At 37.3% G+C, this 25,575-nt stretch overlaps 1 protein-coding gene across 3 annotated transcripts in view; it reads left to right on the top strand.

The window, feature by feature from the left end:
• The window catches only part of RIMS1 (regulating synaptic membrane exocytosis 1), a 472,981-nt gene that overhangs the window by 233,497 nt on the left and 213,909 nt on the right, over window positions 1-25,575 (top strand). For all 3 annotated transcript variants that reach the window (XM_060168206.1, XM_060168205.1, XM_060168204.1), the window contains one exon: window positions 21,755-22,095. In XM_060168206.1, the coding sequence (XP_060024189.1) occupies window positions 21,755-22,095 (341 nt within the window). The remainder of the gene's footprint in view (window positions 1-21,754; window positions 22,096-25,575) is intronic.

Below are 25,575 nucleotides of genomic sequence, written 5' to 3'. Positions count from 1 at the left end.
TATTGAATGTAGTTCCCTGTGCTATACAGTAGGACCCTGTTGTCTATCCATCCTATATATAATAGTTGAAGCAACCTACTTTTTCAAGTCCTTTGGTGACCATGGGTCTGCTATTTATGATAGGTTGGTATGCAGTAGATAAACTTATGTTCAGAAAACTGTCAATGGTGACTTGGTATGCTATGTTTTTCTTTGTTTTTTTCTTTTCTTATTGAAAGCTGTTTCAATTTGTTTCTAACATGTAGACTAGTCATAAAATGCTCTTGAATATGTTTATCTCAAAATAATGAGCAGAAAGATATACAATTGCTGGTCGGCAGTGGTTTTTCAGAGGAAGGAAGACAATTTAGAAAAACTGGGATGTGGAGTTGGTCCTGTTTCTCTTTCAATGAATAGACCATATCAAATTATGGAATTGTTTAAGTGCAGAGTTTGAGGGAAAAGTCAGTTTTAATTGTTCCGTGGAAACTGGAATCCTAAAGGGATTCCAGAGCAAAATACTGGGTCAAGAAAGTCTCCACCATATGGCCCTGGAAGAGTGACCAGTTTTAGAGACTGTGGGGGAAGGATGGTGTCAAGAGGCTGCCGACAATGGGTTGCAGACGTGTGTGTAGAGCTTCACAGCTTCCGTGGACTTGGATTATGACTCTAGGGGGCAGGGGGAGCAAGGCATTACGTTGAAACCTTGGTGATGATCCCAGGACCTTGCCTCCTTCCCATCAAGCTCTGTGGATGCTCAGCTGATACTCAGGGCTGCCTGTGAAGATCAAACCCCATTTTGAGCAGAGGAAGGCTCCAGAATATGACGGAGGGACATAACTAATTCCTTATTGCAATAAATGCCTCTTCTGCATGATCACAGTTCTACATCTTTTCTGCTAGAAGTGTGACACTTCAGCGATACATGACACATCACTGGATAAGGTCCTATTACTTGAAGGAGAACTCTGAGCCATCCACAGATTGGCAATTAAAGAATAACATCCTGAAAAGAGTGAGAAAAAAGGGTGGGAAAAGTGAAGAAAGAAAAAGTCAGATATAACTAAATGTGAGCTAACTATTATGTATGGAATGGTTAAACAAGGTCCTACTGTATAGCACAGAGAACTATATTCAATGTCCTGTAATAAACCATAGTGGAAAAGAATATGAAAAAGAACCACTTTGCAGTCCAACAGAAATTAGCACACCATTGTAAGTCAACTATGCTTCAATAAAATATTTTTTTTAAAGAAGTGTAAATGTGATCTGGGGACAATTTTCTGGGGACAAATTCACGCCTGCCTGATGTCTTCCCCTGCAGCAGCTGACACTCCTGAAGCTGCAAATCATTAGCTAAGACACAACAAAAAACACTTCATTGTACAACTATCCACTGTGCCTCCATTAAGTGTTATTCAAGTAGCTGGTTATTAATAAGATGGTTTACTTTAAAGCCAAGTACGTTTTTACAAAGGTTAATAACTCAGAATGACTTCTCACCAATGCAGCAATGGTCCTGAATTCCAGAAAAGGAGCTGATTTCACTCTGTCCAAGAATTAACAAGGAAGAGTATATATCTATTGAACTCTTTTTTGGGGAGAGAAGGAGTTTGAGATGATAGCTCTAAAGGAGATGCCTCCTATTCTAATTATATGTCAGGATGTGAGATAATGAAACCTTGGAAGCTGAGGCATGAAGATTTTCTCACATTTATGAGAAAACTTTTAAAGAATATTTGACCCCCCATGCCTTCACTAATGGCAAATATATTTTATTGTGTAGAAATTTCTCAAGCTAGCATAGCCAGAATTGTTCAGTTTACAAGCATTGCAATGTCTCAACCTTAGTTTGCAGACATTGAAGCAGACAGAAATAGGAGGTAATTCTCTGTTCTCTGTGTTTGCTCATCACCATTCACATGTCTTCTCCTAAGTCTGAATTTTTGTTTTCGTTCCATTCTATTTCTCAGGCTTCCATGCATGGCCCTTGCCCTCAAATTAAGGATGGCTGCTCTACAGTGATGGGCCACAGGGTCCAGATTATACTGTTGCCCTCCGAGGCCCTTTTCTGCTTCCCAAGGTTTTGCAACCTAATAATGACGGCCAGAATTATTGTTATATTAGGTTCAGGTTGACCTTGGTGACTGTAATAAATACAGTTGACAATCATTCTGGTCTAGCATTTTTGAATGAACTTAAAGGTGGAAAGATATATGTCCTATTTTAATTGAAAAAGTAGTCGACTGAATCAGGATAAACATTGAAAGAAGTGGTATCAGTGTTTAAAAATTACAGAAAAGGGATCATGAGGTTTTCTGATCTTCTCTGAACTTCATCACAATCTGCTCAGATTAGCAGCTGAAACTGTGCTGCATGGGGAAGAAAAACATGCCATCCTGATGATCTGTGCTATATTTGGCATCTCTTATTGTCAATAAATTCTTCCTTGTATCAGATGCTAATCCTCGGCACTGCAATATGTATGTATCTGTTGCCTCTAATACCCTCTTCTGGATCCAAGAAGAGCATCACAATCTCTCTCTCTCCACCTCACTACCCTCTTTCCCGTGTAATAATATGACTTTATATATAAGACAGGCCTTTTTACTTAAGGGAAGACAGCATGAGTTGGATGGGAAATGGTCATTTTTAAACCCCACATTTAATCTGTTTACCAAAAATTTTTATAGCACTTACCATGCATCAGGCATTACTCCTAGTATTTCACAAACGTTAATTCATTTAGTATCTTCACAACAAGCCCAGGGGGAGGCACCGTTATTGAGCCCATGATGCAGTCAAGGAACCTGAGGCACAGAGAGGGTGCGTAGCCTGCCCTGGGGTCACAAGGACTGAGGAGTGACAGAGGAGGTTCTCAGTCACTGTGGTGTGTTCCTCTCCATGAAATCTTCTGCGTGATTTTCTCTAACATCTTTAATGTCTTGACTGGGTTCTGTTCCCAGCAGTATCAACTCTACTACAGATATCCTAAGGTTCTTATGCAGTGTATATCTGGCCTTGTTACCAAACAAAACTTGGGTCTGCTCGCCAGCCCACAGTGAAGCCAGTCTGCTGACACTGGGTTGTGGTGAAGGGAAGTGCAGCATTTATTGTAGGCACCAAGCAAGGAGAATGGGCAGCTTGTGCTCAAAAGACCGCCAACTCTCAGATGGCTTTCAGGGAAGGGGTTTTAAAAAGGCATTGTGAGGGAGGGGGCTGCAGGGTGAGCAATCAGCTGGTGCACAGTTCTTGGATTGGTTGGCATCAAGGTGAAGTTTTGAGCGTCATCAACCTTCTGGTTCCAACCAGTCTGGGGTCTATGTGCTTGTGGTCAGCAGTTTTCATCTGGTTGGGGTCTGCTTCCTCTAAAACAACTTAGGAATGTGTGTCAGGCCTTTATCTATATTTTTCAGGGAAATGGGACTTCCGTGATTCTGCCATAGTCTAAATTGTTACCAGTTTTCCAGCTCAAGAGCTATTCTTTGTTTCTACATCTTCACATTCCTAATCAGTAACTCCTGAGCCAGCCTTAGAGACTCAGGGGAGGCCTGGGAGACTAAAGCAACAGGCTTTTACTTCAAAGGACAGGGATATGGATGGGGTTTGTACAGGGGTTCAGCCTGTGTGTGTGCATGTGTGTGTGTGCAGGAGTGCAATTGTTGGTTGTATGTTGTTATTATCACAGCATTTGTGGAGATGCTGGCACTGGGGAACCTTAAATTAGGAAACAAGGAATATATAACAACTCCCCCCTCAAAAACACAAACTCCTAACTAATTGCATTGTGAGAACTTAAGCAATTCACAGCCACTCTGAGTCAATTTCCTCATTAGCAAAATAAGGGAGTGGGACTTGATTTTTTTTTTTTTTCATCCTGAAATTCTAGACCTGGATCAGGATATATATTGATTTCTCAAGCAGCCAGTAAGGACATGTCTCCTCAGGATAGAGCTGACTTTTGACATTTGAAAGAACTGTACCTCAAGACTTTAATAAACCCCTAAGTTTCCAAAAACCACAATAGCTTCGGGCTCTCATAACAAGATACACTAAAAAGTAAGTGAAAATTTTACATGACCACTTTCTAGTCTCTATTAGCTCTAAAAATACTGAAATAAATAACTTACACATTTATTACAAAAAATTATGTCACAAAACCAAACTTATACTGTTATATAACCAATCTGATAAAGCCAGCAGTAACACACCTGCAGTCAAACAAAACTGGGTTTGTGTATTTGCTGCCCTGAAAGAGAAGGTTCTAGAGGAGCCTTAGGAAAGATCCTGAGGAGGGTAGAAGAGGCAGACCTAATGGGATGGACCTGTTTAATCTGATGTGATGATCATTTTGACATCATATTATTATGTGACGAGGTTACTGAGGATTATAGCTGGGTCCTGCCAAACTGTGATGCTATCTCCTTAAATGCATTATTTTGGAAAATATGATGCTTTAAGCAGTTGCAGTTTTGTGTTCACTTGTACAGGTGGTTGTAATGTTAGAGAAACATTCTGTAATGTTACAGAAACTATTTTTAATTTTGAAATGATCAAATCTCTAAACATACAAGGCATAAAGGGGACAGAATTTATTTGCATGCAACAGTAGGTATAAAAGATGCAACAGGAAACACTGTTGAGAACATAACTCTCACCTAATGAAGGCCCAGAATTAATTATAAACTTGAATATGCAAGTGATTATACAAGTGATTTATTATATCTTTGCTGTTCAGGGAGATGAATTTTCCCTGCTTGGCAGACTGCCTGATTCCTGGAAAGAAAGATATATATATACACACATATATTTTTATAACAGCTATAAATTTGCAAGCTGGAAGGATAATTACACGTGGAAAGAGTTACCCATTTTTACAAAAAGCAGAATATTTCTCTTTTTCTTTTGCTTGAAGTTTTTGGCCCCCTCGAAGCAGCAGCATGTTGCTGTGCTTACTGACAACTGACCTCTGGATGGATGTATTGATTGTACAATTTTGTAGAGTGAAAAGGAAGCAAACAATTCAACAGAAATTGATTGAGCATCAATTATGCATAGAGTGTATGATGGTTGCCCAATAGGATGAAAAGAATAGAAAAAAGACCCAGCTTTCCAGGAGCTGCAGTTTAATAGAGATGACAAAGCTAGAGAGTCATTTGAATGCAAAAATGTATCAAAAACATGTGAGAAATTAAGGCAAAAAGAAACTGGTCAGTTGGCTAATGTGAAAATTCTTACAAATGCATAATCATTTGTCTACTTGTAATTAACATTTTATTAATCTACATTTATTGAAATAATTAAAATACATGAATATAAGACTACCGCAAAATCCAAGACACATGGTCACTGTGAATCTTTTCCAGGAATTGCTGTTTGCCTGTCTCAGCCAATCCATACCCAGTGCGGTGGCTGAACTGGCCCTTGTGGTTTTTATTATGACTGCAAGACGCCCTCAGCAATAACCATCAAGAAAGAGAAAAACAAGGTTTATTACTTACAGGTCCCGGAAATTACATGGCACACCTGGGACCACACAGCATGGTCTCACGTAGACAGGTAGACGGCAAGAGAGCTTGGCCTGCGCTTCTGATTTTATTGGGGCTGGGGGTGTAGGGTTTCACTAGCCACTCTTTATTGGTGAATTTAAAACAAAAGAGGAGGAATTTGAAGCATGGGAGGAGAAAAAACAAGGGTCCCAAATGGTCAGGTATCAAATCAACCAAAATCTCTAAAACAAAGGAGTCTTAGCTGGAGGAGGTGGCCTGGCTAGGTGTTTATCTGAGACAGCCATTTTTGAAGTGGATGCCTCCATAATCAAAGCTTAAGTCGGGCATTTTCATTGTAAAAAATTTAAAAACAGTTGTCAGGGCTTGCACTACAGGCATCTTATACTAATTTGTTTAATAGATAAGAATCATCTGCCTAAATAATAAAGAAATAACTGTGCAATTGGCCTGATGACACTGACACTTTAAAAAAAAGCAGTCACCTGATATTTGGGATAATGGAGTAAGAAGAGTCTAAATATGAAATTTTTCTTCTTCATGATTTTCTTGTTTGTTCTTGGACTTTAGCATTCTACAATAATTTTAGAATCACCTTATGCATTTCCAGAAAAACTTGGTGGGATTTTTTTGTGTGCTGGGGATAAGATTGCATCAAGCATATAGGGCATTTTTAGACCTATGCATTTACACATTTGTGATTCTGCAGTTAATGAGCACACTTCGGCTTGTATGTATCAGTGAGGTCAAATTTTGTTCAACTCTTTATACCCTTACTGATTTTTATTCTGAGTGTTCTGTCAGTTACTTAGAGATGCGTTTATTTCTCATTATACTTGAGATTTGCCCTTTTTTTTCATTTGTCAAGTTATGCTTCATATGTTGAGACTATATTATTAATACATATAAAATTAGAGATGAGTGTCTTTGGATGGATTAATCTTTTACTGTAATGAAATGTGCTTTTTATCTATAGTAAGATTTCTTACATCAAGTCTACTTTGTCTGGTGTTAGTATAATGACACTAGCTCTCTCCTGGTCAGTGTTTGCATGATACTTCTTTTACTTTCCCTTCATTTAATCTGTCTGTACCCTTATATTCAAGGAATATCTCTTCTAACTAGCATATAGTTGGGTTAGGTTGTTTGCAAAATCCAGTCTCATGATTTTCTTCCTTCAACTGGAACATTAATTTGTTTACATTCTATGTTGTGGTACTGTTAAATTTACCCTCTTCCTTTGTATTTTCTATTTACCCCATTTTTACCTACTTTTGAATTAATTGTATTTAGCTTTCTATTATTCCATTAGCTTGTTAGTAATACATTCTTTTGCCATTCTTTTATTTGTTATCCACAAAATCTTACTATTATATTATTAATGCTTAATGTTTATTAATATATTTACCACTTCCTGGAAAATACAAGGACATTATACCACATGAATGTAATATATCACCTCCACATTTATGCTATTATTGAGATTTATTTTAAGATAAATATTTTAAGTGATTCTTGCTTGCCATAAATATTTATTTACATTTACCAATTGTTGCTCTCCATTCTTTCCTGTATTTTGGTTTCCATCTGGTATACTTCTCCTCCTTCTAAAAACCTCTCCTTAGTATATCCTTTTCTGTGCTTCAGCTGGTAACACATTCACATTTTATTAGAATCAGAATGGCTTTATTTTGGGGAATTCCCTGGTGGTCCAGTAGTTAGAACTTCACACTTCCACTGCAGTGGGCATGGGCTCAATCCCTAGTCAGGGAACTAAGATTCCTCCTTCCTGCAGTGGACCAAAAAAAAAAAGAAAAGAAATGAAAAAAGAAAAATGGCTTAAATTTTAAAGGACATTTTCCACTTTTTTTTTTTTTTTCGGTACACAGGCCTCTCACTGTTGTGGTCTCTCCCATTGCGGAGCACAGGCTCTGGACACACAGGTTCAATGGCCATGGCTCACGGGCCTAGTTGCTCCATGGCACGTGGGATCTTCCCAGACTGGGGCATGAACCCGTGTCCCCTGCATCAGCAGGCGGACTCTCCACCACTGCGCCACCAGGGAAGCCGAACATTTTCCACTTTTATAGAATTCCATTTGGCATTTATTTTCCTTCATCACCAAAATATAATTGTACTGTCTTCTAACTCTTCTGTTGAGAGGTCAGTTATCAATCCTATGGTTTCTCCTTTGAAAATAATGTTTCTTTTTTTCTCTGGCTGTTTTGAAAGTTTGTCTTTGGTTTTCTATAGTTGTATTCTGATATACTTAGGTGTTGTTTTCTTTGTCTTTATTCTGCTTAGGGTTTCCAGCAGTTCTCGACTCTGTGGCATTATGTCTTTCATTGGTGTCTTAGTCAATTCTGGCTGTTATAACAAAATACCATGGACAGGGGTGCTTAAACAACAGCCATTCATTCCTCACAGTCTGGAGACTGGGAAGTTCAAAATCAAGGTACCCACCTCCAAATACAACCACATTAGGGATTAGGGCTTCAACATATGAATATAGAGGGAACACAGCCATTCAGTCCATAGCAGCTAGTTTTGGAAAATCATGGCCTCAAGGATTGCTTCTGCTCCATACTTTATATTCTCTCCTTCTAGGACTCCAATTACACACGTGCTAAACCTTCTTACCATGGTTCATAACTCTCTTATGATCATCCTTATTTTATAATTCAATACTTTTTCTTCTCCCTACATCAGCCTGCATATTTTATCCTAATTTGAGTTCACTAATCCTATTTTCTATTTTTTCTAATTTGAAAGGATACCAATCTACTGAGTTCTTAATTATTTAAGTTCACTCTTTTTCAGTTCTAGAATTTTCATTTGCTTCTTGTATAGTTTCTGATTCTCTGTTTAGATCCTTCATCTTGTCATCTAACTTACTGGACATATTAAACACCATATTTGAATATCTGTCTTACAACTCCAGTATTTGGATCTCCTGTGGGTCTGTTTCCATTACGTGTTTCTCTCTCCTTCTTCCTCTTTCTCTCTACCTGCCCCTGTCTCTCTGTCTTCATCTCTTTCTGTCTTTCTTCATGTGTTATTGCCTCCTGGTATATGTAGTAATTTTTGGATGGATGCTTTACCTTTCATGAAAAACTTACGATGTAATTTGAGGTTTTTATGATGTTATATTACATCAAAATCAAGTACTTTTGCTTCTTCCAGGAAGTAAGGGTAGAGGCAGATTGCTTTCATCCAATCAGAGACTGAGATGGTTTGAAGCTGGAAAGCCATGAACACATCTAGGTCTAGAGGAGTTGGGGAAGAAATGGTGCTATTGGATCCTGGGAGGGCAGTATAATGAGGCGCCATCCAAGGGGAGCTATAGAAGGATGAAGTCACTGTCTAAACTACTGGAGGAAAAAAATACCCAAACTTCTCTCTGCTTACCTCTGGTCTCCCACTCATGCTTCTTATTTGGGAGAAATAGCATCTTAACAAGGCAGAATTTTTCAATCATTAAATGTGATATATGTCTCCATTTATTAGTCTGCTTGAACTATCATAACAAACTACTATAGGCTGGGTGGCTTAAGCATCAGACATTTATTTATCATGAGGCTGAGAAGTCCAAGGTTAAGGTGTCAGCAGGGTCAGGGTCTGGTGAGAGCTCTCTTCCTGGCTTGGAGACAACCACTTTCTTGCTGTGTCCCCACCTGGCTTTCCCTCTGTTCTTCCACAGGCAGGAGCAGGGGGAAAACTCTCATCTCTCTCTTCTTATATGAACATTAATCCTAGTCTCTTTGGATCAGGGTCCCACCCCCACGATCTCATTCTTACAGGCCCCTATCTTCACATACAGTCATGTTAGGGGTTTGGACTACAACATATGAATTGGGGGGGGAGGGGGAGGACACAGTCCAGTCCACAGCAGTCTTCAAAAATTTTTTCTCAACAATGTTTTATAAATTTTAGTGTAGAACTTTTACACATATAGTTGCTAAATTTATCCTTAAGGATTAAAATTTATTTTTGTATATTGAATTTGTGTCCTGCTACAAGATATTAGTTCCAGCAGTGTTTTGTAGATTCTTTAGGAATTCCTGTATATACTATTATGACTTCTGTCCATAAGGATACGTTTACTTTTTCCTTTCCAAAATTTATATTTTATTTCTTTTTGCCTTATTGTATTTGCTATGATCTCTATTACAATGGTTAATAGTGATGTTGAGAACAGAAATCCTTGCTTTGCTCTCAATCTTAGGTAGAAAACATTCGACTTTCACAATAAATGCACTGTTAGTGGTAGGTTTCCTGTATATTTGATAAACTTTTCTTAAAGCTTTTTGCTTCTATGTTTTTGAGGGATAGTGGTTTTTAACTTTATTTTCCTACAGGAAGGTTTTCTTGTATCTGGAATTTAGCTTCAAGGCTAGGCTGACCTGATAAAAGGAGTTCAGAAGTGGACGTGGTCAATCTTCCTCTTTTTTAGTAAAAAAAATTCCATGTTATATTGATATCATTTTGATATCTTTAAATATGTTTAAAAGAATTTTCCAGTAAAGATATCTGGTTTTGACATTTGCATTGTACATTGTCTTTTAATTATGAATACAACCTCTTTATTAGTTATGGGGCAATTGATGTTTCCTATTTCTTCCTGTGTCAGTTTTGGTAGTTTGAATTTTAATGGAATTTCTCTAATCCATGTTAATTAATTTATTGGCATAAAGTTGTTCATAATATTCCCTTATTTATCTTTTTAATGAGCCTAGGATCTGTGGAGCTGTCCCCTCTTTTGGTAATTCTATTTTCTGTTATTTTTCTTAATCAGTCAAGTGGGATGTTCATCAATTTTATTACTCCCTCCAAAGAGCCAGTTTCTTTTTTTTTTTTTTAATGTTTAAGTGGGTCTCAGTGCAATTTATTTTGTTTCCCTTACATGAAAATAGTCCACATTTTAAATGCATAACTCTCCATTTAGGCACATTTGAAATAGAAGCTGATCCCTGAAATGAATGTTACAGCTTTTCTTTTTTTTTTTAATTAAATTTAATTTAATTTTAAAATTTATTTAAACATTTTTTTTTACTATTTTTCAAATTCCTTTCCCATTTAGATTATTACAGAATATTGAGCAGAGTTCCCAGTGCTATACAGTAGGTCCTTGTTGGCTATCTGTTTTAAATATAGCAGTGTGTACATGTTAACCCCAAACTCCTACTCTATCCCTTGCCCCCACCCTTCCCCCCTGGTAACTATAAGTTCATTCTCTAAGTCTGTGAGTCTGTTTCTGTTTTGTGAGTAAGTTCATTTGTATCATTTTTTTTAAGATCCCACGTATAAGAGGTATCATAACCCAGTTTCTGATTTCATTGATCTTATCTGGGTTTTATTGATTTTTAAATTTTATATTTAACTGATTTCCACTTTAATCTCTATTGTTTTCTTCTTTATTCTATATTTCATTATTCTTATTAATTAATTTTATTAATTTTGTCTGTTTTAATGTGAAAACTTAGATCATTGATTTTATAATTGTTTCTTTTGGAATGGAGTGTTTAAAGCTATAATTTTCTAAAAAGTACTTTAGCCACATCTCAGAAATTTTAATAAGTTGTATTTTATTATCATTCAGATCAAAAAACACATTTTAATTTCTCTTGTGATTTATTCTTTGACCTTCACATATTTATATACGTGTTGCTTAACTTCCAAAATTAGGCTATTCCCAGAATTTTTGTTAGTGTTTTCTAATTTTATTTGGGTACAATATAAAATTCAAATTCTATTATATTTTATCTCATTCATTTAAATTTATATTTTGCATGTTTTATAATGCAAATACTGTGTTAATCTAGGAGGCATGAGTATAAGTTATTAAACAAATGCCCATTTACTGTATAAGCTTCAAAAATATTTTGTTAAAGGAGTTGTGATCGCTCATGGAGCCCATTGGAGGAAGAAATGCAGAAGAGCAAGAACTTAGGCAGCTCCATGGGTTTAGGGATAAAATTCACAAAGAGAAAGAATATTTTACCAAAGAGATTGAAACTCTAAAAAAGGATGAAACAGAAATTTGGGAGCTGAAGACCTCAATAAAGGAGATAAAGAATGCATTAAAGGCATTGGAAATAGAGCAGACCAGATGGAAGAATTAGTGAGCTCAAAGATTGAAATCTAGAAATGATACCTGTAGAAGAGGAAAGAGAATTAAGATTTTTAAAAAAGGAGAAATTCTGCAAGACTATCCAACTCTATTAGGAAGTGCAACATTAGGATAATGGGTATCCCAGAAGGAGAATAACGAAAGACAGGAGCAGAGAGTTTACTTAAAGAAATAGTAGCTAAGAACTTCCCAAACCTGGGGAAGCAACTGGATATACAAGTCCATGAATCTAAGAAAACAACTAATTATCTCAATACAAAAAGACCTTTTCCAAGGCACATTATATTAAAACTATTGAAAGTCAATGACAAAGAAAGAATTTTAAAACAGCCAGGGAAAAAATGATCATCACCTACAAAGAAACCTGCCCTTAGGCTACAGCAGATTTCTCAGCAGAAAGTCTATAGGCCAAGACAGAGTGGAATGACATTCTCAAAATACTGAAAGATAAAAACTGTCAGTCAAGAATACTCTATCCAGAAAAGTTACCCTTCATAAAGGTACCCTTATGAAGGAGAAGTAATGGCTTTCCCAGACAAACAAAAGCTGAGGGAGGTCATTACCACTAGACGTGCCTTACAAGAGATGTTGGAAGGAGCTCTTCTACCTGAAAGGAAAATGCAGAAGTATACAAAACTTTTAGTAAGGTGATAAATCGACAGACAAAAGCAGAAAATTACAACTCTATATCAGAATATGTTGTTAAGCAATAGATTATAGCATAAAGGTTAAAGGGAAAAAGCGTTAAATATAATTATAGCTACTTCAATTTGGTAACAAACTTACAACATAAAATAGGATACTTTGAGACAACAAAAACATAAAAGGGGAAGAAAAAAAGGTTAAGATCCATATAGGCAAATGAAAATGAATTCTATCAGTAGAAAAAGGACGACTTTATCTATGAGATGTTTTATAGAAATCTCATGGCAACCACAAAACATAAATCCAGAGCAGAGTGAGAAAACACTAAAAAAGGGGAAACTGAAAAAAAATCATAGAAAATCACCAAATTAAAATGGCAGACAAAAACAGAAGGAAAAAGAATCAATGGAGATATAGAGCAAACAGAAAGGAAAAAATAAAATGGCAATACTAAGTTCTCATTTCATAATCACCCTAAATATAAATGGATTGAATTCACCAGTCAGAAGACACAGAGTGGCTGGATGGATTAAAAAACAAGATTGAACTATAGCTCTAAAGACAAACATAAGCTCAAAGAGAATGGATGAAAGATGATATGCTAAGCAAATGGCAGCCAAAAGAAAGTGGAGGTAGATATACTTATACCAGAGAAGACAGTGTCCAAGCCAAAAAAATGTAACTAGAGACAAAGATGGACATTACATAAGGATAAAGGGGACATTTCATCAAGAAGACATAACTGTGATTAGTATATATGCACCTAGTATAGGATCACCATTATCTCAATGGATAGATCATCCAGATAGACAGTTAACAAGGAGACAGAGGCCTAAAATGAAATATTAGACAGGATGAACTTCATAGATTTATACAGAACATTCCATCCAAATACAACAGAATACATATTCCTTTCATGCACACATGGAACATTCTTAAGGATAGAGCATATTTTGGGACACAAAACAAGTCCCAATAAATTTAAGATTGAAATTATATCCAGAATCTTTTCTTATCACAAAGTTATGAAACTAGAGATCAACTACAAGAAGAAAGATGGAAAATCACAGAAATGTGCAAACTAAACAACATGCTACTGAACAACTATTAGGTCAGAAAAGAAATCAAAGGATGTGGAGAAAAGGGAACCCTCATGCATTGCTGGTGAGAATGTAAATTGGTGCAGCCACTGTGGAGAACTGTATAGAGGTTCCCCCCAAAATTAAGACTGAAACTACTACATGATCCAGCTATTCCACTTCTGAGCATTTATTCAAAGATTACAAAATAAAACAAAACACTAATTTGAAAAAATACAGGCACCCTTATGTTCATCATAGCATTATTTACAATAGTCAAGATATGGAAAAAATCTAAGTGCCTGTCAACAGAAGAATGTATAAAGGAGATGTGTTTTGTGTATATAGAATAGAATATTACCATTCATTTAAAAAGATGAAATTTTGCCATTCATGACTACACAGATTGACCTTGAGGCATTATACTAAGTGAAATAAGTCAGATGAAGAAAGACAAATAACATGATTTCACTCACAAGTGCAATATAAATCGAAGAAACAAACAAAATAAATGAAAAAAACCAAACAAAAAGAAGCCCAAAGGTAGAGAGAACAAGTATTGGTTACCAGAGGGAAAGGAGGTTAGGGGGTCAATTCTATGGTTACACATGGACACTAAATCCTTGGTGGTGAGCATGCAGTCATGTATACAGAAGTCAAAATATAATACTGTACACACAAAACTTATATAGTGTTATAAACCAATAAAAAGTACTTTAATATTACCTGTGAATTTCCATAACACCAGCTATCTATTGACCAGGTAATATCTAAAATAGGAGTCATTTTACTCACAGTAGAATATTTTATGAGACTTTATACACTTTCTGTTACTAGAAATGATAAATTTCAACTTGTGAATTCTCACACATAGTACCTCGATACTTTCCTTGCAAACAACAGATAAGTTTCTGCTCCTTAAATTAAGGTTACGACAATAATAATTACCACAATTTATTAAATGTCAATAAAGTTACTGAGTGCCAGAAAAAATATGAGTCAGGACATAGAAAATAAGGATAGTGCATGTTTGGATGCTACTGAAACACAAAGACTAGATAAATAAATACAACTCGGTCCTGTGCTGTATATGAAGAGATGCAATGCCAACAAAATGACACAAAAAGATAAACTAAAGGGGTTAGGAAACATATCTGGAAAAGATGAGCTTAAAGAGAGTGAAAAGAGCAGTGTTAGAATTCAATTCAAAAAGATTCTGCAACTGAGCTCCTGCATTTAATTCTCAACACAGTGGCTAGAAGGATCCTATTAAAGCATAAAACACGTTAGGTCGTTTCTCTGCTCAAAACCTTCCAAGAGCTTCCATCACTCTCATCGTGAAAGTCAAAGTCTTTGCTGTGACTCACGAAGACCTACTCAGTCTGACCCCTGTTGCTTTGTGAACCCACCACACTGCACCACTCGGCCCCAGCTGTTCCTTGAAACCAGCAGGCGTACCCCTGTTCAAAATCTTCTTCATTTGCTGTTCTTACAGCCTGACATACTCAGATACTCTCTCTCAGTGAAATGTTCCCCGACCAGCCATTTTGAAGGTCAACCCCACTCACTGCCACACAGAATGCCTGTTCTTATTTTTTCTACAGCACTTCTCACTATCCAGCATGCCTCGTATGTTTACTATTTTGTTTTGTTTTTGTCTGTTTTCTTCACTGGAACATAAACTCCACAGGCAAGATTTTTGTCATTTTGTTCACCGATCTATCCCCAGAGCCTAGCACAATGCCTAGCACATAACAGAAATATTTGTTTAAATCAGAAATATGTGCAGAGTATGGTACTTCATACAGAAAATAAAGAATAATTTAATTTAATTGAAGACACGTCTTCAGGGAGTTTTTGTATATGTACTGAGTGCTTTCTGTTTGCTAAACACGGTTGCATATATTCTCTCACTCACTTAATCCTGACAGAGCCTGTGACATCATCAGTACTATTATTTTCCCTATTTTACAAACGAGTAAACTGAAACATAGAGAGATGGTGTGACTTCCCCAGTTCTGCTCTTTTCATCGTGTTGAGTGTTCGGTGACATGCTGTGACCTACACAGAATCAAGATAAGAAAAATGTTTGACTTTTACACAGACAAGAGCAATGAGAGACACACCATCAGACAGCCTGTGTGAAAGCATCTCAAGGTGTAGGAACTGTATAATGTAATGCAGCTGATGTGGTTGAATTACGTTCACATTTATACGTCTGTATCTCTGTAGGAACAAAATTTATCTTGCTGGCTTTGTATGCAGTTGAAATCCCCTAAAAGATTTTATATGTATGATTAGTAAAGTAATGATGATGGTAATTATTAGTAATAATTAGGCATTATCATGTTATTAGTGCCTCATAAGCACTTACTATCTGTCAGGATCTGTGCTGAGCGATTCAGATAAATTATGTCATTAATGCCCCAAACATCTCAGTGAGTTAGGAGATATTAGATCCTCAGTTTACTGATGAGGCACTGAGTTAGGGAGGGGGCCTGAGTAAATAGCAAAGAAGTGGTGTGTCTGAGATTCGAACCTGCGCTGTTTAACTCTAGACACATAGTCTTCTTTGAAGGTTGGTCGTGTGACGAAGGATTATCCAGTAAATCATGTTGAGGTAGTTAGCTATGAAGGAAAAAAAAAACCCACTTTAGATTCCTATCTCTTGTCACACATCAGAGTAAATTCTGAGGGACCAAGGAGTAAATTGTAAAATGTTCAACTGTATTTAGTCAATAAAAACAAAAGCGAATATTTATCAAAGCGTTTTCTGGGCTAAAGTACAACAGAAGAATTGCCAAGGAAGAGCACAATAGATTAGACTGTATAAAATGAAAAACCATTTTATTGACAAAGAGAAAGATAATTGAAATGACAAGTAACAATATGAAAACTCTTTCTCTCAAAGAGTTAAATCAATTAAAACGGGTAGGAAAATAGTATTAATTCAATTGATAAAGACACAAAAGGCTGGCGCAGTCAATATCTTAATGAACATCTGGAAAACACTGAGAAAAACGTTCATTCTCATTAGTAACATGGAAATGAACAGAAGTGATAAAATTATCAATAAATGGCAGTTAATGATCATGGTATGCCATTCTACTTTTAATCATATATTATGAGTATAGTTGAAAGGTAAATATACCACTAGACATCAAACCGCATATACCTGTCTATGTAACTATGTATATGTGGATAAAAATGAAATACAAAGAAGAAAGCATTATATCAATATCAAAAATAAGAATCCTCTGCAAGTATATTCTTTCCCAACTGCAAGTTTATTCATGAGAGACAAAGTACAGCTGAGCATCTAAGTTCAGGGCTAGTAAACGCTGCTCCCAGCTGTATACTCTTGCTGTGACAGAGAAGGATAAGGTTCATTTAGACACCCCTCTGTCCTTCCACCTAATCATTAGTTCATTTCCTCCACCAGGCACATCTGTAACTTGAAATAATACAGTTCTTATCCACCATAGAGCTGAGTGGTGGGCTTAGATTATGCATGATATTCTAGGGGGCCAATACATTGTTCTACTTGGTGGAGAATGTTCCTACCTTCAGATGCAAATGGGTTCTTCTTTTAGCCAGCTAAGTTTCTTTATGTAAACTACACTGTGCATTCCATGAGGTCCTTTGTTGCTGTTGCTGTTGTTTTCTCAGATATTTTATTCTCACTCTTGAAATCCTCATTCCAGGAGCCTCATCCTCTTGCTCCAAGTTTCTTTTTTTGTTGTTGTTAACATCTTTATTGGAGTGTAATTGCTTTACAATGGTGTGTTAGTTTCTGCTTTATAACAAAGTAAATCAGCTATACATATACATACATCCCCATATCTCCTCCCTCTTGCGTCTCCCTTCCACCCTCCCTATCCCACCCCTCTAGGTGGTCACAAAGCACTATTGCTCCAAGATTCTTTTTAAGCTTCCAGAAGGGGCTGTTCATGCTGGGACTTCCCTTAACTGCTCTTTCTGCAAACAACCATTTGCTCTTAGATCCCATTTCCTCCTCTTTCTTGGAAGACTTTGTTTTGCTAAGGAAGCCTGTGTGAGTGGTAAATTTTCCAAGTTCTTCCAAATGCTGAAAATACTGCTTACTGCTTTTACACTTGCTTGATGAATTGCTTATCTATAGAATTGCAGGCTCCAATGTTTTCCCCAAGAACATTGAAGGTATTTCTCCCTGTCTTCTAACATTCAATATTGCTGATGAGAAATCTGATCTATTCTATTTGAAAGGGATCTGACTTTTTCTTTCTGGAAGCTTTTAGGATCTTCTCTTTATCTTTGGTGTATTGGAATTTTATAGCAATGTTGTCTCTTTGTGGTTTCTTTTTCCATTCTTTTTGTTAAAATGCAGTGATTTTTCCACTCTGGGAATTTGCCTCCTATTATTTTTGCAAAATTCATTCTCTGCTATGTTCTGTTCTCTCTTTTTGGAACTAGCCGGAATTTGTCTCATATTTTTTTAATCTCTTGACTTTTTAATAAACTCCTTCTTTGAAATTCGTTTTTTGTTGTTGACAATCTTAGTATTGTTTTTCAAGAGCTCTTTTTGTTCTGGTATCTGAACACTAATTAGACACCATTTTAAGTTCTCTTTTCTATTCTTGGAATTATCTCTTACTTTTCCAAAATCAGTTCTCCTTTACATTTATCTTGGCCTTTCTCTTTAATGTTCTAGGTTTTTGTTTGTTTGTTTTTTTAAATGATTTATTAACTATCCATAGGGGAAAAAAGGCACAAAGACAAAAACAAGGAATTAAAAAGGTTGATTGGGACTTCTCAGGGTGTGCTTGTATGTGCTTATGTGGAGGTGTTTTTGAATGGACAGTTATGACTTTGTTAGATGCCTTTTGGTGATTATTTAGGTGAGATCTCATTATATTATCCTAAATCTGAAACATTGATGAGAGTGAGAGTACACGGTCTGGGGGCATTATTAAATCATCAGACCCTAAAATCCAGAGCTGATATTGTCAGGGTTTTGGTTACAATTTGGCCAAACCCATTTGGGAGGCTATTTTGCAAAATAGACAAAGAATCCTAAACTATTGTATAGTGCTTATAGCAGAAGAACCTTAAAAGCACTCTAAAATTTTACCCAGTAATTTGATTTTTCTGATACATTCTAAAAAATAAATGACTTTAAATAGGAAAACAGTTTGATCAACACTTTTTTACTGCAGAGTTCTGTATTAATGTGAAAGAATGTAAGCAGTTTAAGGGTTAGACTAATGGTATACAGTGTCTATAGAATATTTTGTAATATTAAAATGTTTTAGAAACATTTAGAATCCATAGAAATATTTATGCTGTAATATTAAGTGAGTAAATAGAATGCCAAGTTACAGTGGAATTTGTTTTAAATTTGTATAGAAAAACTAAACTGAAATATTAATAGTGGAACAGTGGGATTGGGGTGCTTTACTCTTTAAAAAGAAGCAATTTATATCATATTTTATATTTCATAAATCCATATTATGTATTTAATAAAATTCCAAAAGGAAAAATTAAACCTATGAAGTAACAATAACAAAAGACTAGGAGAAACACACACACACACACAGACATACACACACAGACACACACGCAGAGATACACACTCAAACAGACACACACACACACATCAAAACAAGCACCAAAGAGAACTCATTCATTTTCATCTCCTCTGTCATCAACTATTTTCCACTACCTCATCTACTATGAGACAGTGGAAACCTATCTCACAACATAACTGTGTTGCTTCTCAGCAACGAATTAGCTCATTTTTATACATGTCTGCAATGTTTGATACAAAATGTGTTGAAAGGTATGACTAATATTCTATTGTAATCTCATACTTTTTTACATCTCATATAAGCAATTTCTTTTTCATTTGTAAACTTTGTGGCAAGACTAATTTATATAACTAATAATGGATATTGGGAGGTAGTATTTCAATAAAAATATTTTAACTTTTTTACAGTTAATTTTGCTTTCAAATTGGCAGATAGGTTGACCACACTTATAATTTTTAAATACAAATCTAAAAATATGGTGCACAAAAAGATAATACATAGGAAAATTTGGAATTAAACAATAGTTTTCCTAAGTGTTAAAACTCTACAAAAATTAAGGAAATATCACAGATTTAAAAGAATGAATAATATTAAATGTATTAATCAAAACAGCTGCTTCTTCTTAACTACTAATTGTAACCTTTTGAATAAATTAAAAATGAAATTAAGTGAATTGTAAAATTTAACTAAAATTTAATTTAATTACAATTTAATTGTAATTTTAACTTATTAAAATAAAAAATAACTATATTTTGTTTGCTTTTATCAATCCTGCAGCACATATTCAAAACTTGTAAAATATTCAAAACATGGAATCTGCACAAATCTGGCAATTACCTTCTATTGATCCATTTTTATAGCACTTAAAAATGTGAAACACTCAAGCTAAGATTGTGATAACAACTTTCTAGAAAATATGCAGAAGTGCATATTTTCTTCTTTTTTCTGCCTCTTTATTCAGCTTAATTCCATTTTGAAACTTTTGTAATAATTGTAAATTTTGTTGTGTTCTGTATGGTTTTGAAGGAAATTCATATTTATCCTAAATACATTTTAATATTTTTGTAGAAAAGGACCTAATTTGATAAAGAGTAGTATTTTGCTTATTATTAGTGTAATAAATAAAAATTTAATGTGTACTTCGTTTCTGTAAAATAGTCAAAGTTTCATACCAATCTCCTTGAACTCCATGAATTCAGACCTCTGCATCACTGTCTTGTCAACCAAAGAGGCAGCCAAAGAGGAAGCACATCACCTGTCCCCATCCAGGGTCTGGGTGGAGGAGACTCAGTGTCACTGTTGATGGAAGTTCTGGTCCTAGGGTATCGCCAACTTTGATACGCCCACTCTCAATCAATCAGGACTTCTGAGGGGCCTTATTAATGATATCTAAGAGATGGTGGTATTAATACATTGTGCACAGTATAGCCATATTTGGCAAGCATGTTAAATTGAAGTTCCATTCCATAGATCCTGTATTCTGATACAGGCGTATACAACGCATTGTTCATCTCGTTAAATGGGAAGTCTGTGATCTAATACATTGTGCAGATGCTATAATTAACTGCTTTTGTGGACCGAGTTGTCTTCATTTCATAACCCGAGAAAGTGTAGAGGAATGAGTTAAGCATAATCAATCTTCAACATTTTATAGCAAATCTCTCTGCTGGTCTTAGTTTTCAAAATTCATTTGAATTTTCTTGCTTGGAAGGGAGCAATTCTTAACAGTTCATCTGCAATATTTTCCTTTTTAAAAATATATTTTCTCTTTTTCTTATTCTCACTTTAGCTTTTATTTTGTCTTGTAAACGATAACAAGTGATAGTTTTCTTTGTATCCATCTGAATGTTTTCAGTAGTACATTTTCTTCTTTTCGCCAACTAAACAATGCTTCTTCTTTTCCTCTTTTATATTGTTTCTCACTTAATGTTTCGAGGATTTATTCATCCTTACGTGATATGTTTGTACAATTGTTGACTGAGTCAGTATTAGTGAAAATGAGGACCTAGAGTTTGGTAATCAGCCTTTCCCGGAGGTGCTGTTTCTGAAATGCAAAGGAAAAACTGAAGTGCGATCCAAGAAAAGTCACTGAGGCGGGCGTTGCTGTTATTATTGTATTATTCATTACTTCTGTTACCATCATTGGCGCCATTATTACATTCGTTGTAAGTGTCATCACGAGGAGAGCAGCTATACAGATTTATTTTAAGTGGCGATAACATCTTATAATTTATCAGCAGATGTGTTTCCAAATGATGGCTCCGAAAGAGCTCTTCTAGCTGAGGTTAGTTGATTGCTGGTAAACTAGAGAGAATATACAGCCTGAACTTTTCTTTTGTGCCTACCTTTCATTGTTTGTTCCACGTAAATATCTTGTCATATTGATTTTAATAATGGATGGTTTTTGAGTAGATCCTTCTAAATCCTATGACACACTGAGGTTTATGTACATAAATATTAATTCTATGGTGCCCTACAACATTTTTCTAATCAATCGACTACCCTGCTCAGACCATTTTTACTACGCTATTTTAAATGAAACTTCAAAGACAGTCATTCAAAATGTGATGGATACATGGTAATATGCAACTCAGAATCATAGTGTTAGAAATGCCAAGCAAAACTCTATCCTGGTTACCAGAAGTCTATGATTTCAGATGCATCTCGGTCCAGGCATTCATATACTTGACGGTGATTTGTACAAAGATCATTTTCATGAGAAATGTACAAGGATAAATATAAAGATGACAACCATTCTTTCTTCCTTAAGGGATATTTTAGTGTGATGAAAATAAATAATTTCCAAATAGTGCAAAGAATTTATATCGTTCTCTCTTCTTCAAATAGGTGATGTGGGTATGCAATTTGTGTCGAAAGCAACAAGAAATCTTAACCAAATCAGGGGCGTGGTTCTTCGGAAGCGGCCCTCAGCAGGCAAGTCAGGATGGAACCCTCAGCGATACAGCTACAGGCGCTGGTTCTGAGGCTCCGAGAGAAAAGAAATCCCGGCTGCAGGAGCGATCTAGGTCTCAGACCCCCCTGAGCACAGCCACTGCCTCTCCCCAGGACCAGGTTCCCCACAGCGTGCCGCCCGACAGGAGAAAGGGGGCTGAGCCCTCGCAGCAAGCCGGGAGGCCTGAGCAGAAGCAGGCTTCTTTCAGGTCTAGAAGTGAGCCTCCCAGAGACAGGTAAGAGGTCATCAACTCTTAAGCAAAAGGCAAAGTCTTAGATGGAGAGCAAAGCCATCTTCAAGAATTTAACTGCTAGGCTATGTGGAAGGGGTACTTCTCAGGCCCATGAGGAAGGCGACACTGGGCCTGGGCTGTCTCTGTCTAGAATGTATCCTTCCTTAGGAGACCTTTGCCGAGAAGCTTGTCTTTCATGCACGGATGTAAACAAGTCATCTGACTCAGTCACCCACCTGCACTACTAACTTCCAACCCTGAACTGAGAACAGCCCTTGGACCATTTATTTACTGTTTGAGTGAGTCCTGTAGTTGAAAGTGTGCTCTGAGACAAGAGGATGGGGGACTGACCCACTGGAGGGTGTGTGGGTGCGTCAGCAAAGCCTTCCTAGAGGACATTTCTTTTACGCTGAGCTTTGAAGGTGACTAGGGATGAGCCAGGTGAAGGGCGGGATGGGTGCTCCAGGTAAGGGCTCTGGCACCTGGCCGGAAGGAACAAGGCCGGTGGGACAACCCGAAAGATGCTATGGGCTCGGGGGTGAGTAGCAGAGAAGGGGAGCGAGTGGAGAAGAGGTGACTGGTAGGGTCTGAGTGCCTAGGTCACACTGGGCCTTTTAGCCAGGTTAAATTTCATAGACTTTATCTTAGAAATAATGGAAAGCCTCAGAGGATTGTAAGCCTGGGCTAACATGATCAGATTATTTCAATTTGTCGATTGAGTCATTCATTTGGGCCTCCCTGGTGGCGCAGTGGTTGAGAGTCCGCCTGCTGATGCAGGGGACACGGGTTCATGCCCCAGTCCGGGAAGATCCCACGTGCCGCGGAGCGGCTGGGCCCGTGAGCCATGGCCGCTGAGCCTGCGCGTCCGGAGCCTGTGCTCCGCAACGGGAGAGGCCACCACAGTGAGAGGCCCACGTATCGCAAAAAGAAAAAAAAAAAAAACAGTGGATTTGTGACCAGACAGGATGCCGTGCACTAGGCAACAGTGCTGACAAGGAGGACGTGGCCCTTTTCTTCCCGAGGCTGTGAGTTTGGGGGACCAGACGGTTATCACTAAGCGTGGCTGCTTTTTGTCTGTGTGACCCTTATTTATTCCACTGGGTGGGAGGGTAGGACCCACGGAAGTCTTCTGCTATCTTTTTCAAACAAAACCCACACAGTAAGATCAAAGACTTCAGAGCTGAACAGGTCTGGATTCCAGGCCTGGCTCTGCCACGAGGGGTCACAGGCACCTTGCAGTGGTTGAATGAGCACATGTGCTCAGCAGCTGGCCCTTGGGTGGCCTCCAGTGAATGCAGCCAGTAGCCGCCGTGTGTTTACCATCACTGAACACCGCCAGGAACCAGAGGGCATAAAGATGCTTTGTACAGGGTCCCTTTTCTCACAGATCCTGGGGAAGAGACCACGCCATCTCCGAGAGAAGACAGAGCCCCGGGCAGTGAACTGGCCCAGAAAGGTGATGTGATCAGAGCTAGAAAATACAAACACGAGTCCTTTGGGAGCCACAGGAAAGAGGAGTGTCTTATGAATTCAGGTTTATAGGACAGCCAGGAACGTGTGGTGGGCATACGGAACAGGAAAGGCCATGACGGGAAGACTACAAGAGCCACTTCAGTGATGGCAGGACTGGTGAGAAACTGCTGAGTTAAGGGGAGACGAAGATATCGAAGGGGCAGTTCAGGATGGCTCAGAAAAAATGATCTCTTTTAAAGAAGAGGAAGAATTGGGCGCTGTAAAATCTCTAAAGGGAAAATATGAGTCCTGTTTCAGATAGAGGGTGAAAAACCACAAAGAATTTAAGAGTAAGGGCCAGGAAGAGGCTTTCTGATGAAATCTGAAAAAGACTGATAAGGGCAAATAGCCTTTCTGATTATATAAATACTTAAGAAAACAATGAGGACGTGGGGCGGAGGAAAAGGCAAGGAGAGCTGGGTACCAGTCAGGGTTGGCCTGCTTCAGAGAGAGAAGGAAGACAGAAGGAATGGCCGTCTGTTTAAACTACTGAAGAACTCGCGATCCTACTTTGTACACTCATCAGGAGCTAGTGGGAATGGAACAATTAAGGTAGAGGTGAGAAAAGGCCTATTCAGTGAAGCAAAGAATCAGAGAGACTGGAGAAGTCCTATTTGCATAATACTCTATCCTGTCATAAAGCATTTTCACAGATGGTGTCTCCTTTAATCCTCACACAAACTCTGCAAGGTAAGTGTCATTTATCAGCATTTCAGAAAAAAAAAAAAAGTAAACTGACTCAATAGAAACTTCCAGCAAGCACAGCTCTGCCTTAATGAGCTACTAAAAGTTTGCAGTGCATTCGTCACTCTTATGAAAACTCTATTTGGTAATGATCGATTGTATTCATAGTAGACCCCTTACACTGGAAAACAGCAATACTACCTTTGCAGTTCCTCCCTCCCTGAAAACCCCTTCCACTTCAAAGGGCCGAGCGATTTAAATGCCTCAAGCAGCATCGGACATGCTTCTATTTTGCTATTTTGAGCCACTGGAAACCCTTTGCCCTTTCTTTCCATCGTCACCAGACCCTCCTCAAACTGACCCCACAGCTTAGCAACTACTACTTTGGAAAAACCACAGCAGAAACTGACCTACTTTTTCCCATCTTGTATATTATTCTCAAATTTTGTTCATGAATTCTGCTTTTGGACTTCCAATCAAACAATGTTCTCTCTGGAAAGCCCTCTCTATGGACCTCGGGATTCCAAAAAGAGCCTTGGTTGCCCCCATTTTAGTTGCATAGTACAGCATACAGTGCCTGAATGCTTAGCTGAGGTATCCCCTTTTTGTAACTTCTGGGGTCGATGCTGGGCCTTTCCCAAATCAGATGGACTCCAGTGTACAGAAGGGCTGGAAGGGGTATCTTAAACAGTATAGCTTAAAGATTCAGACTGCCAAACCCTCTTCCGTTACTTTATCTTTGCCACTGCCTCCCAGAGGATGGAGAGAAAAGTAGGACACAAAACGGGTTTCTTTTTTCATATTCTTTTCCATTAGAGTTTATCACAGGTTGTTGAATACAGTTCCCTGTGCTACACATTTTGGACTGTTTTCTGAAATGAGGGAGAAGGCCAGGGATGGGGAGAGGGAGGAAAAAGTAAAAATTATTTCAAAAATTTCAAGATTTCTATTATATTTGCCTGGGGAAGGTAAAATGAAGGCTAAGGTTCAGCCATTTATTCTTCCTACCCGTCTCCCTAAAAAGTGGTGGGGTGCACATAATCTCATAAAAAGTACTTTCGTTCTACTATTGAGGAAGTGCTATTGGAGTTGATTCCTGAAATGGACACACTTGGATTCACGTTGCTTTAAAAGTTTCAGTTATAATAAGAGATTGTTAATACATTTTGCCCAAATATATATCAGGTATATATAAATATATATATATATATCGTTTTGAACTGATACGTGTGTATTACCGTTTACTCCTCGATTATTACCTATATTATTTTTATCGAGAACATTTTA

Source organism: Lagenorhynchus albirostris, chromosome 12, assembly GCF_949774975.1.
Source record: "Lagenorhynchus albirostris chromosome 12, mLagAlb1.1, whole genome shotgun sequence".
NCBI lineage: Eukaryota > Metazoa > Chordata > Mammalia > Artiodactyla > Delphinidae > Lagenorhynchus > Lagenorhynchus albirostris.
This window is presented reverse-complemented; position numbering and strand designations above follow the sequence as displayed.